At 43.6% G+C, this 15,749-nt stretch overlaps 1 protein-coding gene across 2 annotated transcripts in view; it reads left to right on the top strand.

The window, feature by feature from the left end:
• The window catches only part of ULK4 (unc-51 like kinase 4), a 951,013-nt gene that overhangs the window by 405,426 nt on the left and 529,838 nt on the right, over nt 1–15,749 (top strand). For both annotated transcript variants that reach the window (XM_077491567.1, XM_077491568.1), the window contains exons 23-25: nt 1,846–1,979; nt 4,821–4,942; nt 12,569–12,625. In XM_077491567.1, the coding sequence (XP_077347693.1) occupies nt 1,846–1,979; nt 4,821–4,942; nt 12,569–12,625 (313 nt within the window). The remainder of the gene's footprint in view (nt 1–1,845; nt 1,980–4,820; nt 4,943–12,568; nt 12,626–15,749) is intronic.

A 15,749-nucleotide genomic window follows, 5' to 3' on the forward strand; every position in this document is an offset into this window, starting at 1 on the left:
ATATATATATACATTATTATTATTTTTTCTACATGCATACAACATGAAAAAAAGCTATATCTAATATAAATACCGTATATACTCGAGTATAGGCCGACCCGAATATAAGCCGAGGCCCCCAATTTACCCCCAAAAAAACTGGCAAACTTATTGACTCGTGTATAAGCCGAGGGTGAGACATGCCTGTCCATCCCTGTGTGTGTGTCCGTCCATCCCTGTGTGTCCGTCCATCCCTGTGTGTCCGTCCATCCCTGTGTGTCCGTCCATCCATCCCTGTGTGTGTGTGTGTCCATCCATCCATCCATCCCTGTGTGTGTGTGTCTCCATCCATCCATCCATCCATCCCTGTGTGTGTGTGTCTCCATCCATCCATCCATCCATCCCTGTGTGTGTGTGTGTCTCCATCCATCCATCCATCCATCCCTGTGTGTGTCTCCATCCGTGTGTGTGTGTGTGTGTGTGTGTGTGTGTGTGTGTGTGTGTGTGTGTGTGTGTGTCCAGCCTACCTTTGTCCCGAGCCTCCGTCCCGTGCCTTGCCTCCTTGCCTCCGTCCCGTGCCGTGACTTGCCTCCTTGCATCCGTCCCGTGTCGTGCCGTGCCTTGCCGCCGCCGTCCCGTCCCGTCCCGTGCCGTGCCTTCCCTTGCCTCCGTCCCGTGCCCTCTTCGTCGGCGGCCATTGTAAAGTTCAAAAGCTGCGCCGCCGCCTTCGCCTGTGATAGGCGGAACACTGAATTTCCCAGCAGCCTGTGTTCCGCCTATCACAGACGTCGTATCATCCTCGTCCGTAGTACGAGGATGATACGATGTCCGTGATAGGCGGAACACAGGCTGCTGGGAAATTCAGTGTTCCGCCTATCACAGGCGAAGGCGGAGCCGGAGGCGCGGCTTTTGAATAGAATGGCCGCTGTCTGTCTGCTCGACACGCTGATCGAGCGGGCAGACAGCGATGACTCGAGTATAAGCCGAGGGGGGCACTTTCAGCCTCAAAAAAGAGGCTGAAAATCTCGGCTTATACTCGAGTATATACGGTATATTATATTTTGTTCTGCGTGCATATAACATGAACAAACAATATCTAAGGCTAGGTCTGCTTTAAGGATATCAACATATTTTGTATACCTCTTTGCTAAGCTTGCTCCAATATTAGGAAGACTGTACACCTTACGATTTCATAGGAATACTATTTTATCTACAAAGGGTTTTACTGTTGACCAAAGCAGGATCTGCAGTTCCATGTGTTGAATTAGTTTGACATAAATGTGCTGTCTTTCCTCACCCTGATATAACTTTTGATTCAAAGGTAAAACAAAGAAAACCCAAGTGCCTATGTTGGAGAAATTTATCACGTTTAGCTAAAAGCGCATTGAAGTTAATGAGGACTAGTGACAATTTTTTTGTTTAGTACACATTGCTGAACCAATATCTAATAGGGTTGTTTATCAAGCAAATGGTTTTAGACCTAGGAGAATTCACACTTACCAGCTCGGCCTTTTTTTTGTACTCTGTATATATATATATATATATATATATATATATATATATATATATAAACTGTATTGCTGTTCTACGTTACATCATAAAAACTTTGTTTTAAACCACACTGCAATAAACAGAAACAATTGATAGTATTAATAACTACACAGCTTCTTAATTTCTCTAACATGTATAATTTAGAGACATTTGTAATGCTAAAGAACATTTAATTTAATATTAAATCACTCTGTTCCCACTTTGTATGTCAGTTCCTTTCCAGTTTTCTCAACTTGACTCAGGTGACATTGGAAGAAATGATATATTATTTTATGTTGTCAGAAGGTCTTATCTTTTGCATTTACTTATTTTCAGACTTGTGATGTACATTGAAAGAGACAGCCGAAAAACCACACCAGGAAAGGAGCAGCAAAGCATCAACGAATACCTGTCAGTTTGTCTGGACCTCCTCATCCATCACGTCGTACAGGAGCTGCCAGGAATTCTGGGTAAAGTGCATGACATGAATGCATTTCACGGTTTCTTTTTTGAACATCTTGACTCTGTAGAATTATTTGGAGGAGGTGACTACTAGTAAATGATCTACGTTTAAAAGTCAAATCCCAGCTAAATGGATATTTGAAATACATATTTGCAAATGGTTTACCTGACAAAATATTATAGTGTGTTCAGCTTGCTTTATGCTTTGAGACGCTATTTTGTGGTTTAGCTTTGCAGCTTCCTGAGCCACCTATTTACCTCCAACCTGCCCCTTGCATAATTGATCAGTCACTTGAAATCCATAGCTCCCAACTGTCCCTCATTCATAACAAAGTCCCTATGTCCCTCATTTGTAACAAAGTCCCTATGTCCCTCATTCGTAACAAAGTCCCTATGTCCCCCTTTCCTCCTCATTTGTCCCATATTTTGGTCTGATCTATATAGGTGTATATAAAATGCACTATTTATCTATCAACAAGTGTTTCCCAGTGCTAAACATTTTTTTATTCAATTTCTAAATTGCTGCATTTGTAAATTTCAAAAGCCAGTATGAAGGAATAGTAATGATAAAAACGCACTTGTGGGTTTAATTAATCATGTTTTTAGTACAATTTTCCTTGAACTACCTCCCACCCGGCCACTGCACATATACGGCCCATTCAGGAACGTCTCTCAGAAGGAGGGGGATGACGCACATGCACGCCCTCGCAGCGGCGTGATCCCGGTGCGCTTGTGTCACCTGGGCATGGTGCATTTCCAATTGGTAGGAGGGCTCTGTGATTGGCCCTCCTGATCATATGATGGCTGTGTCCAATCAGAGCTGTCATGTGATATAAACGGAGAGCTGGTTGCTAGGCGACCGGCTCTCCTCTCCTCACCTCACATGGAAGTTGTCAGGGAGGAGAAGGGAGCAGATTGCTGCAGCCGGCTGGTGATCAGTGAGTATGAGCTGTTTTTTACACACTGATCACCGGCACAGTGTCCCCACACATGTAAACACACATACTGTCCCCAAAACACTGTACACACACACACACACACACACACACACGTTTCCACAGTAAAACACCTGTCCCCCACATATGTAACACTAAAATCATATGTCCCAATGATCATCTGCACACATCTGTACATGATCATCTGCGTACATATGTCTGTGATCAAACAAACCCATTAGTATACACTTAAAAGTTTTTTTTTTTTTACCAAAGACATGTAGCAGGATACATGTTGGCTTGATTTTATTGGATTTCTTTTAAAACAGAAAGTAGAATTATTATATTTTTTTTATTTCCACCCTTTTTTTCGCATATATCACAAAAATAAAAAATAAAATAATGATTTTTGAATAAATACCACCAAAAGAAAGCTCTATATGTGTGAACAAAATGATAAAAATTTCATTTGGGTACAGTGTTGCATGACCGCACAATTATTGAAAGTGCAAGAGTGCTGAAAGCTGAAAATTGGCCTGGGAAGGAGGGGGTGGGGGCGAAAGTGCCCAGTATTGAAATGGTTAAGGGGGGCGTGCCAGGGTGTGTGTCCTATGCCTGCATACTTTTGCTAATAGGTGTCCCTCATTCCCATCTCAGAAAGTTGGGAGGTATGGCAATTGTTTACTCAATGACCAGACAGGTGACATAGCAGGGGTTAAGCCTGAGCCAGGAAATAGGGGGGATCATTTTTTTTGTATGTGCAGTATGAGAGGGGTGTGTGCATCACAAGTCTGTCTGAACAGAATAACTAGTGATGCACTGGAAAAGCTGCAAACGAGAGGTTTGTGTGGCAGGGAGACATTGCATGAGGTTTGTTTTATGCTAACTGGAATTTAGCTTTACATTTTTTAAATTATATTTAAAACTAGAAAATACAAATTGGCTGGGTATTGTCTGTTGATAACCCATCCCCCTCAGCAAGGTATTTCACCTACGCTCCTTCATCACCTACCTGATCCCCCACTTTAGTGTTCTAAAGGAGCAAGGCTTCTGAATATGGGGAGGGGGTGTATGTTACATCCCCTATTTGATATGCTTGATCTGCCTATTGAAATTGAAATTCCAACCGTGTGTATGCTCCATCTGACTTTTTCTGGCAGAATTCCAGCCAGCAAAAGACTGAGAGCAGGTTCTCTGTTTTTTCGGTCGGAAAAAGTTCCGATTGGAAATTCCTACGCATGCTCGGAAGCATTGAACTTCATTTTCTCGGCTCGTCGTAGTGTTGTACGTCACTGCGTTCTTGATGGTCGAAAGTTCAGAAAACTTTTGCGTGACCGTGTGTATGCAAGCCGAGCTTGAGCGGAATTCCGCTCATGTGTACGGGGGAATTAGGTTCCCCAGGGTGGAGAGTTACATCAAGGAAGTTTCAATAGGCAAGTATGCCTTGCTATCTGCAAAGTGACACCATCTTTTTTAGAAAAAATAAATTAATACCACTACAGTTAGTAGTATATGTGTGCGTGTGTGTGTATATATCTATTATATATATATCTATATATATATATATATATATATATATATATATATATATATAGATATATATATAGATATAGATATATATAATAATTTTTTTTTCCTTTCCCTCAGAGATTATCTTTTTGTAACATTCTGCTAAAACTTTTGTGAATCAGTACTGCTTGGACCTTGAAGATAGGGACATACCCCAGAAGCTTGTCTTGAAAAAATGTATGTTATTGCAAATAAAAAAAGTATCACTGACAGTACTCAGTTGTTTCTGTCGCAAGTGCACTAATATAGCTACAGTCACCTCAATCAAGATTATATATATATATGCATATTGGTTTTCCTATCTATGTATACCTTGTTCATTTATGGTATAATTTGGTTTTACAGGTGATATTCTCAGTGCCTTATCTAATGTATCAGGACGTAAACACCCATCAACTATTCAGGCTAAGCAGCTGAAAATGTGTCTTCCTAATATGGCAATAATACTGCATCTTGTCACATCTCAGGTATATTAGTACTGCGATAGGCGTGTTATTGTTTGGACTGATTGGAAAAGGCACAGATGTCAAATTGCTTTTCAAATTTGTGCAACAGCCAAATAGACCTGCAAAGTTTCCTTGTTTTTTTTTTTTTTTTTTTTATTATACCATAATTATATTGTTTTAGTATGTGATATATATTTACACATACATGTGTGTGTATGTGTTCTGATACAGTTATGAGTTGTTCTATATTAAAATAATAATTATACTAGAATTTTTCAAGCCATACGATAACTGTAAAAAACAATGTAATGCTCTGGCTGTATGAAACTTCCATAGCTAAAGTGGTATTTCCTTTTGTTCAATTAGTTTTTATTAGAAGAAAAAAAACAGTTTACAATATAAAGACTGTGTGAACTACCATATGAGCTAGACATTGTACATAACTAACCATTTATAGGTGCTGAAGTGGTATTAAACTTCCAAACAAAAGTGTATTATATTGCCGCTTATGAAACCCTAAATGTGCTGGCTGCATTTGTAGTTTTTAGACTTTTTTTTTTTACCTTTATTTTAACCACTTCAGCCCTGGACCAATTGTCAGCCTAAGGACCAGAGGTCTTTTTACAATTTCGCACTGCACTGCTTTAACTGATAATTGCGCGGTCATGCAATGTTGTACCCAAACGAAATTTGCGTCCTTTTCTTCCCACAAATAGAGCTTTCTTTTGATGGTATTTGATTGCCTCTGCAATATTTATTTTTTATGATATAAAAGGAAAAAGACTGAAAATTAAAAAAAAAAAGATATTTTCTACTTTTTGTTATAAGAAAAATCGAATAAACTAAATTTTAGTCATACATTTAGGCCAAAATGTATTTAGCCACATGTCTTTAGTAAAAAAAATGTCAATAAGCGTATATTGGTTTGCGCAAAAGTTATAGCGTCTACAAACTAGAGTACATTTTCTGGAATTTACACAGCTTTTAATTTATGACTGCCTATCTCATTTCTTAAGGTGCTAAAATAGCAGGGCAGTACAAACCTCCCCAATTGACCCCATTTTGGAAAGTAGACACCCCAAGGAAATTGCTGAGGGGCATGTTGAGTCCAAGTATGATTGATTGCTCACACATGCCATAGTTATATGTGGAATTGCACCCCAAAATATATTCTGCTGCTTCTCCGGAGTATGGGGATACCACATATGTGGGACTTTTTGGGAGTCTAGCCGCGTACGGCACCCCGAAAACCAATCACTGCCTTCAGGATTTCTATGGGTGCAAATTTTTGATTTCACTCCTCACTACCTATCACAGTTTCGAAGGCCATAAAATGCCAAAATAACACAAACCCCCCCCCCCAAATTACCCCATTTTGGAAAGTAGACACCCCAAGGAAATTGCTGAGGGGCATGTTGAGCCCATTGAATTTTTTTTTTGTCCCAAGTGATTGAATAATGACACAAAAAAAAAAAGTTTACAAAAAGTTGTCACTAAATGATATATTGCTCACACATGCCATAGTTATATGTGGAATTGCACCCCAAAATATATTCTGCTGCTTCTCCTGAGTATGGGGATTCACTGCCTTCAGGATTTCTATGAGTGCAAATTTTTGATTTCACTCCTCACTACCTATCACAGTTTTGAAGGCCATAAAATGCCAAAATAGCACAAAACCCCCCCAAATGACCCCATTTTGGAAAGTAGATACCCCAAGCTATTTACTGAGAGGCATGTTGAGTCCATGAAATATTTTATATTTTGCCACAAGTTGCAGGAATATTACAATTTTTTTTTTTTTGCACAAAGTTGTCACTAAATGATATATTGCTCACACATGCTATGGGCAAAAGGGAAATTACACCCCAAAATAAATTCTGCTGCTTCTCCCGAGTACAGGGATACCACATGTGGGGGACTTTTTGGGAGCCTAGCCCCGTACGGGACCCAGAAAGCCAAGCACCGCCTTCAGGATTTAAATATAAAAGGCTACCAAAAATAACTGTTAGCGATCGCAGGGATCAGGCCTGACTCTGCGAACACTGCAGTTATGTGTCTAGTGTTTTGTAAGTGACAGTGATCGATCGATACTGCACTTGGGTGGGCTGGGCGGAGGGGCAAAACGCAGGTGCTAGCAGGTATCTGGGCTGATCCCGCTAACAATGCGTTTTTTTGGATCCCTAAACGCTAGTATAGATCTGATCAGATCCGATATTGATCTGTTCAGATACTATACCACTATGGGAGGTATATGCTTTGCGCGTGGGTGTTTTAGCGGTACTAGCACTAACCTAGCTCTGCCTGGGGCGACGCAGACCCTGACCCTAAAACCTAATTGATATCACCCGCCGGGTGATCAGGGGGTTAAACCTTTATTGTGTAATAAATGGTGGGTGTCCTGATGCTATAAAAATCAAACTAACCAGAGTCACCCGTAACACTTATACGGTGATCACTGGTGAAAGGGTTAACTAGGGGCAATCAGGGGATTAAAATCTTTATTAGGTAGTATATGGGGGTCCCTGACGCTATATAAAAACCTGACGGGGAACCTAAATAACTAACTGGCTAACCAGCGTCATCAGTGGCACTTATACGGTGATGAAAGGGTTAACTGGGGCAATCAGGGGGTTAAAACCTTTATTGGGTAGTATATGGGGGTAATTAGCGCTATAAAAACCTGGCGGTGAACCTAAAAAAATAACTAGCTACCTAGCGGCAGCAGTGACACAGATGCAGCGATCAGAAAAACGATCGCTTAGTGACACTGGCAAAAGGGGGTGAAAGGGTTACCTGGGGGCAATCAGGGGGTTAAAACCTTTATTAGGTAGTATATGGGGGTCCCTGACGCTATATAAAAACCTGACGGGGAACCTAAATAACTAAATAACTAACTGGCTATCCAGCATCACCAGTGACACTTATACGGTGATAGCTGGTGAAAGGGTTAACTCTAGGGGCAATCAGGGGGTTAAAACCTTTATTGGGTAGTATATGGGGGTACCTACCGCTATAAAAACCTGGCGGTGAACCGAAAAAAATAACTAGCTACCTAACGACACCAGTGACACTAATGCAGCGATCAGAAAAATGATCGCTTAGTCACACTGGCAAAAGGGGGTGAAAGGGTTAACTATAGGGGCAATCAGGGGGTTAAACCTTTTTTTTGGGGGGGTAGGGGGCTACCCTGGACCTAACACTAACTGCCCTGACAGTTTTTACTGTCACAATTGACAATAAACGCAGTGATCAGTAAATAAATGATCACTGCAATCAGTGACACTGTGACTGGGAGGGGGGCGATCGGGGGGGTGATCAGGGGGTGATTTGTGTGCCTATGTGTACCTACATGTCAGTGTAGTGTTTGGTGCACTTTACTATGTGTTCTCCTCACAGTCCGGTCAAAAAGACTGCCCCGAGGAGAATGACATCACTTCCTCCCTGCCTGTGTTTACACTACACAGGCGGGGGAAGCTTCTCATTCGCCAGGAGCGATCGAGAGGGGATGGCCAGAAACCAACGGCCATCCCCTCATCCCGGATTGCTCCTGAAGCGAAACGGACCGCTACAGCCAGCGGGAGGGGGTCCGATCCCCCCACCCGCTGGAAGGCGCGGTGGCCCGGCAGAAGAACCGAAGGCGGCGACAGAAGAACGGAAGACGGCGACAGAAGACCGGGCCACCGGACCAGGCGCGGTGGCCCGGCAGAAGAACCGAAGAGGGGGACAAGACCCCCGAAGTCGGGAGAAGAGGCCGGCGGCGGGGAGGAAGAAAGCCGGACTCCTCCGCTAGTAAAAGAGCTACACACACATAGCGGAGGAGTCCGGCGAGAAGACCCCCGAAGACGGAAGACCCCCGGAGCAGTGCAATAAAATACTTTTTCCATGTGTTGTGTTTTTTTTTGTACTTTATTTCACAGGTGAATGGGTAGGGGTACATTGTACCCCATACTCATTCACATAGGGTGGGGGGCCGGTATCCGGGGGCCCCCTTCTTAAAGGGGGCTCCCGGATTCCGATAAGCCCCCCGCCCGCAGACCCCGACAACCAACGGCCAGGGTTGTCGGGAAGAGGCCCTTGTCCTCATCAACATGGGGACAAGGTGCTTTGGGGTGGGGGGGCCGCGCGGCCCCCCCTTCCCCAAGGCACCCCCCCATGTTGAGGGCACGCGGCCTGGTACGGCTCAGGAGGGGGGGCGCGCTCGCTCGCCCCCCTTTCCTGGCCGGCCGGGTAGCGTGCTCGGACAAGGGTCTGGTGTGGACTTGGGGGGAACCCCCACGCCGATTTTTTTCGGCGTTGGGGTTCCCCTTTAAGCCCATTCCAGGCGGCGGAGCCCGCGACGTCTCCCTCGCGGGCCCCGCCTACCTGTACACGCGCTCGAAATGGGCGGATTTGCCTCCTCCTTACGTGGGCGAGTCCGTTCATTTCAAAAGTTGAGCGAACTGTTTGCCCAACCTTGTTCGTCAAACAGTCCGCTCGTGTGTGGGCAAGTCCGCTCATGCAAATTTTGAGCGGACTGTTTGCCCAAACTGTTTGACGAACAAGGTTGGGCAAACAGTCCGCGCGTGTGTACGCGGCCTTAGGCCGCGTACACACGCGCGGACTGTTCGCCCAACTTTGTCCGTCAAACAGTTTCGGCAAACAGTCCGCTCAAACTTAGCATGGACGGACATGGCCACACACGACGGACGAACAGTTTGCTGAAACCGTGCGCGATGACGTGAACGGCACGTACGACGGGACGAAAAATACGACGTCCTATACACTGCATTATAGCTTTCGGCGTGAAAATCCTTTCTGAGCATGCGCGCAACTTTGTTTGACGAACAAGCCTACACACGAGCGGACTGTTCGCTGAAACAAGGTTTCAGCGGACAGTTTTTCGGAAATTCCGTAAAACCTTGTTCGTCAAACTGTCCGCTGAAACTGTCCGCTGAAAGCCCACACACGAGCGGACTGTCCGCCCAAACACTGTTCAGCGGACAAAGTTGGACGAACAGTCCGCCCGTGTGTACGCGGCCTTAAAGGCTAAGTTCACTTAAAATAAATAAATAAATGCAAATTTGTATACAGGTAAAAAAAAATGCACGTTTATTATTTTTGTTTTTATTTAGGAGCCTAAAAAGCATTGTGCCTGCGATCAACAGATTGTGGGTGCAATGTGAGGCTCCTGCAGACACCCAGTACAGCTTTCTGTCCATACCTCCCATATGGGCAGTTACTTAAAGTGGTTCTATAGGCAGAAGGTTTTTTATCTTAATGTATTCTATGGATTGAGATTAAAAAAGCTTCTGTGTGCAGCAGCCCCCCTACTACTTTATTGAGTCCCATCTCTATCCAGCAATGTTGCACGAGAGCCTTAGCTATCCGATCCTCTCCCTCCTCATTGACTAAGACACAGCAGCAGATGCTACTGGCTTGCTTTCAATCAGTCAGTGAGCCAATGAGGAGAGAAATGGGGCAGGGCGAGCCACTGTTCCATGCCAAAATTGACACACAGCCACGGCTCAGCTCAGGTGCCCCCATAGTAAGCTGCTTGCTGTTTACTTGTGATCAGCTGTGATTGGGCACAGCTGATCATATGGTAAAGAGCCACGTCATTGGCTCTTTACCCTGATCAGTGATGCGCTGTGTCCGAGGGACACAGCTCACCACAATCACCTTGCCGTTCCTTGACGTCATATGACGTCCCCCCAGAACAAGAGCATTCCTGCCCAGCCGTCATTGTACAATATGCACATATAATTTTAATTTTTAAATTAATTTTTTAATTAATTTTTAATTTTTTTGAATTATTGTTGAAATGAATGGACTGGTGACAAGGTCTCTCTTTTTTTTTTTTTTTTTATTGAGTTGCCATTAGCATACAAAATTGCCCACGTAGGGTCTTATCCTCTGATGCGGCAACAGACCACAACAGGGCACATCATATAACGTACACAAACTGCCACTGATGCAGCAACAGACTGCAGCAGGGCAGACCATAGAACATAAACAACCTTACTGATCTATACCCCAATGAGGGGAGAGGTTTGGTTCAGGAGACTCTGTGCTCAATATTATGACAACAGGATAATGTGACATGGGAGTAAGTGGGTCAATTTACTGCCATACTATAACCATAATGTTAATCTAGAGGTTGGTTACCGCATCGGTTGCCGTGGTATTATCGTCTAACCAACAGGTCCATGCCTTTTCGAATCTATGTGGGCAACCGAGTAGGTGGCTTTATAAAGGGGTAAACTGGCGTTCACTAGGTTCTTCCAAAATCTGACAGAGGGGGGAGATGTGTGTTTCTAGGTTATTGTGATGGCCTTACATGCATAGTACAATAACAAGGATATGAGTATTTTTTTAGCTCTGAGCATCGACATTTGTTCCACCAGTCCCAGCAGACAATGTTTAGGATCATATGGGACACTAATCTTAGTGATCACTTGGAGTACTTCTTTCCAATAATGTACAATTTCAGGGCAAGCCCAGAAAATGTGAAAGAAGTCCCCCGGCTGGTAGAAGCAGCGCCAGCACGCTGAAGAATGCGCCGGGGACATCTGGCGCAGCCTGTGGGGCGTGTAGTGAGCTCGGTGTACAATTTTGTATTGGACCAGTGTGTCCCTGGCTGAAACCAGAGGGGAGAATGGAAAATCCCAAATCTCCTTCCACTCATCCTCATCCAGCCCCCGTATGTCCCCCACCCATTTCCTGCGGAGGGAAGACAGCTCGGGGATGGCAGCAACCAGCAGGGACCCGTAGATTTGAGACGCCCTCAGCGCCTCTCCCACCCTCCATGCCCACATAGTGGTGCGCATAGAAGGGGTTAGGCAGTGGGGTGTTTTTGGCCCCCTGAATAGCAACTCCTTCAAGGCCTCCAGAGACCCCACTATAGCCGCCTCCAGCACCGTTGCAGAATTGGTCAGATCCAGCTGCAACCACCAATATGGGTGGTTACAAGCTGAGTGGCCAAGAAATATTTGTGGCAATCAGGGAGAGCCAGCCCTCACTGTCCACAGGCCTGGTCAGAGTGGTGTATTTGAATCTAGGTGACTTAGACCCCTAAATAAAGGAGAGGAAGAGTTGTTTAAGAGAGTTAAAGAAGGTTTTAGTCAGCCATTGTGGGGAATTTCTAAAGATGTACGTAAGTTTGGGGAGGACTGACAAGGTCTCTTTTAGTTGTTGCATGGCCGGTTAGGCACCAAGGCTTGCTACATGGGGGAAGGAGAGAGTCCTCAGTCATATGTAAGCTGCTATGGCTAAATGGAGCAGCAGGGGAATGAATGGAAAGCAAGTATAAGAAGTGTCAGGGGCCAGTATTAATGTTAACCTGTTGTACTGCTCTGAATGGACAAGGCACAAGTTCACTTTGCGTGGTACAGAGAGACAAAAAAAGCCTAAATCCTTCATATTAGAACAAATTAAAGTGAGGCCTATGTTCCCTACTCTCTTGTTTTGTGGCATATAGTTTTCTAGAGGCATCATTTTTTGCATTACTTATTTGCAAACTGTATTCGGCTTCTATGCAGAGGTAGTGTTTATTGTGTGTCCATGATCCATTCAATTAAAGTCAACCTATAACCTGTAAAATATATATTTCTAGCCATTTTTCTAATGATTTTCTTTCTTTTTTTTTTTTTTTATCTTTTTAAACAGGTTTTTCATCCCCACATCATATCTGAGGAATTTCTGTACAGCTTTGGTAAACTGCTGGTAAGGCAATTTAATCTGTTTGACATTTTCATATACCAGTTAGAATGTAGGGTGACCAACCGCTTCGAGATCTCGGTTTATAGGGACATCCATACCTTACTGTTTGGAGCATAGGTCACTGAAGTTTTGTATATATTAACCCACTACAGGACAGGATGTGATGCGTAATCTACCCAGTTGTGGACGCACAGAAAAATGAAAGCTGACAGAAGTTCATCCATGGCTTAATTGCAGCCAGGAGAACAATTGCCATGGCCTTAAAGCAAACAGTCATCCCTGACAAATCAACCTTTTTAAAAAAAAATCTAAGTGTGCAAACACAATTTGAGCAAATGTTTGCCATCAAAATTGCAAATTCTACTGGAAACAGTGGAACATATGGCTACAACACCTCGCCTGCACTGCTCATATATAGCATTATAATCGTATCTTTCTACCAGATCTAGCATATCAACAGGTATGGTACCAGGAGTAAACAAATTATAACAGTCTGTACGCACATATCTCTTAAGATTGAGAGTATTGACAAAGAATTTTAAGAAATATAAAAAGAAATTAAAAATAACCAACCTTTCAGGGTACCCGGCAGGTTTCCCCCTGTCCCCAGCGCTTTTTATTTTGGCATTGGAGTCATTGGCAGTGGCAATCAGAGCCAACGTTGATATTTCAGGTGTGCCATTTGCTGGAGTCCAGTAAAAAGCCAATTTTTTTTTACAGATGACGCTCTCCTGATCTTGACTGATCTGCTTATTTTCCTCCCTAATTTGCAGCTCACATTGGACCGATTTTCAACCTTCTCCGGCCTTCAGATCAACCCTTCAAAAACCACGGTGCTCAACATCAACCTCCCTCCCCGATGTGAGGGGCATTTTTCATATTGTTGGGCATCCTAATATATTGAATACTTAGGCATCAAACTGCCGCCTTCCTATTATTCTTTTTTCTCCGCTAACTACTACATCCTGCTGCGGACCTTGTCCTCCATCATGCATTTCTGGCCATTCCCCACTCTTTCGTGGATAGGAAGGATCTCTGCAGTCAAAACGATGATCCTACCTAAAGCCCTCTATTACTTTTGCACACTGCCAGTAAAAGTACCCTCTTTCTTTGGATTTTTGGATTTATTTTAGCACATAAACGTCCTAGAGTCATATAATCGACTCTTTATACCCATAGGCTGCAAGGAGGTCTGGGGGTCCCTAATGACTTTAAGTACTATGCTGGGTAGTAGATCTCCCCGTTGGCTATGCTTCATGTGGCTACAGATGTCCCTCTTTGGGTGTTACTTGAACTGCCCAACTGTGATTCATCCTCACTACAAGCCTTGCTCTGGCTTTCTCATAAATTATGCCCCTCTTCCCTGAGCCTCGTGCATGGCCTGCGGATATGGGATTGAGTTTGCTATTCCGGAAACCTGATGTCCTCCTTTTTACCACTACTTCCTATCACTCACATACCTCTTTTCCCCCCAGGCCTTTAAGAGCCTTGGGGCTTCTCTTGGTGTCTCTCTCGTGGCTTTACACAGGTTCAAAACTTCCTTTCCTCTTGTTCTTTCCTATCCTGGGAGAAGATCTGAGAAACGCACAACTCATCAGTCAGGGAGCACTGCCACTTCCTTTAGCTGAAACACTGGATTGTTGCACGTCAACCTACACATATTTAAGGACCTTCTGTGAACATGCATGTCAGCATGCCCCTGGCCTCATTTCGGCCATTTGTGCATCCTTGAATGGACGCCCAACATCAGCATCCCTCTCTTACATGACCCAATAGGAACGGGACCTCCAGTCTCTTATAGATCTAGAAGACCGGAGTAAGGCCTTGAACATAGTGGGCAAATGCTCCTTTCACACAAAAACACTAGAAGCAGCATATATGGTCCTATTCCGATGGTATTGGTTTTCTGGCCGTATAGCCCAGGGAGTACTGATAGTTGTTTCCACAACTGTGGTCAGCGGGGGGATGTCATGCATACCTGGTGGTCCTGCCCAAGACTAGTGGGGTTCTGGTCTAGGGTTTTTGGTTTACTTTAGACCTTTTTCCATCTAACAGTCCGTAGGGATGCTGAGTTAGTCCTATTACACTGTTAAATACCTTGCTTACACCCATCACAGCAACAGCTGGCCACATATATTTTTATTGTGGCTAAACAGACTTTAGCTCAAGCCTGGAAGATCCAACGTGTGATGCTTCATGAACAGATGTCCAGTATTGTGAATGATTCACATGCCAAATTTCTCAAGGTTTGGGAACCATGGATCTTTATGAGCTCCCCTCACTCCAATCAACCTGTTTGGTCCTTGTCTGATTTCTCCCTTTTGGGCTCCCAAGTCTGAGTTACCCCCTTCCTCTCTCTCCCCCTCTCTCTTACCCTATGTTCCTGTTTTTCTGCTCCCCTCGCTTATTTTCTAGTTCTTCACTGTTCCTGTTCACGCTGTTGCCTCCTTATGGGGTGGGTAGCAGGAGAAGAGCCCCCCTGTGACGGCACATAGATTTTGGGGACATGCCATTTTTGTTGTTTTTATTTCCCTGTATCATCCCCTAATTTCAGACTTATGTCACTTTGGTTAGCGTAACTATGATCTTTATTGCTCATTTGTGATTTTTACCCAGTTTTCAGCCCCTATTTGGGCAATTTACATTTTACTTGCTTTTGTAATCTCATGTTTATTCTTAAAACCAATAAGCATATTGGAACAGACTAAATAACAACCAAGGAACAATAAGCAATAACAGCTAGATAGATAACCTTGTAACAGTGTCGCTACTGTACAGAATATGTAAACTTTGTCTACATAATTCAAATAAAAATTTATAGTCGAGAAAAAACTGATAGAATTTCTAATTTGCACCCACTTAACAAAATAAATAAAAAATCTTTTAGAATTAATGTCACTTAGACTATTAAGAAGGAATTAACCAGACATCAACATCTTTAGCTTTTTTGAGCGGCCTTAATGCAGCACACATTAACACGTGACTTATTGCTCCATAGTGCAACATTTTAAGTGGAGTGTGAAAAGAGCCCCTCAGTGGGGAGATTGGGTTTAAAAAAAATATATATATAGGCTGCAGTCATGTAAAAAACAAGAACTTTTATTCATTCTTACCTCAAGTTTCTAAC

The sequence above is a fragment of the Lithobates pipiens genome, unplaced genomic scaffold, assembly GCF_037356315.1.
Source record: "Lithobates pipiens isolate NorthernLeopardFrog02 unplaced genomic scaffold, aLitPip1_a1.2 Scaffold_19, whole genome shotgun sequence".
Lineage (NCBI taxonomy): Eukaryota > Metazoa > Chordata > Amphibia > Anura > Ranidae > Lithobates > Lithobates pipiens.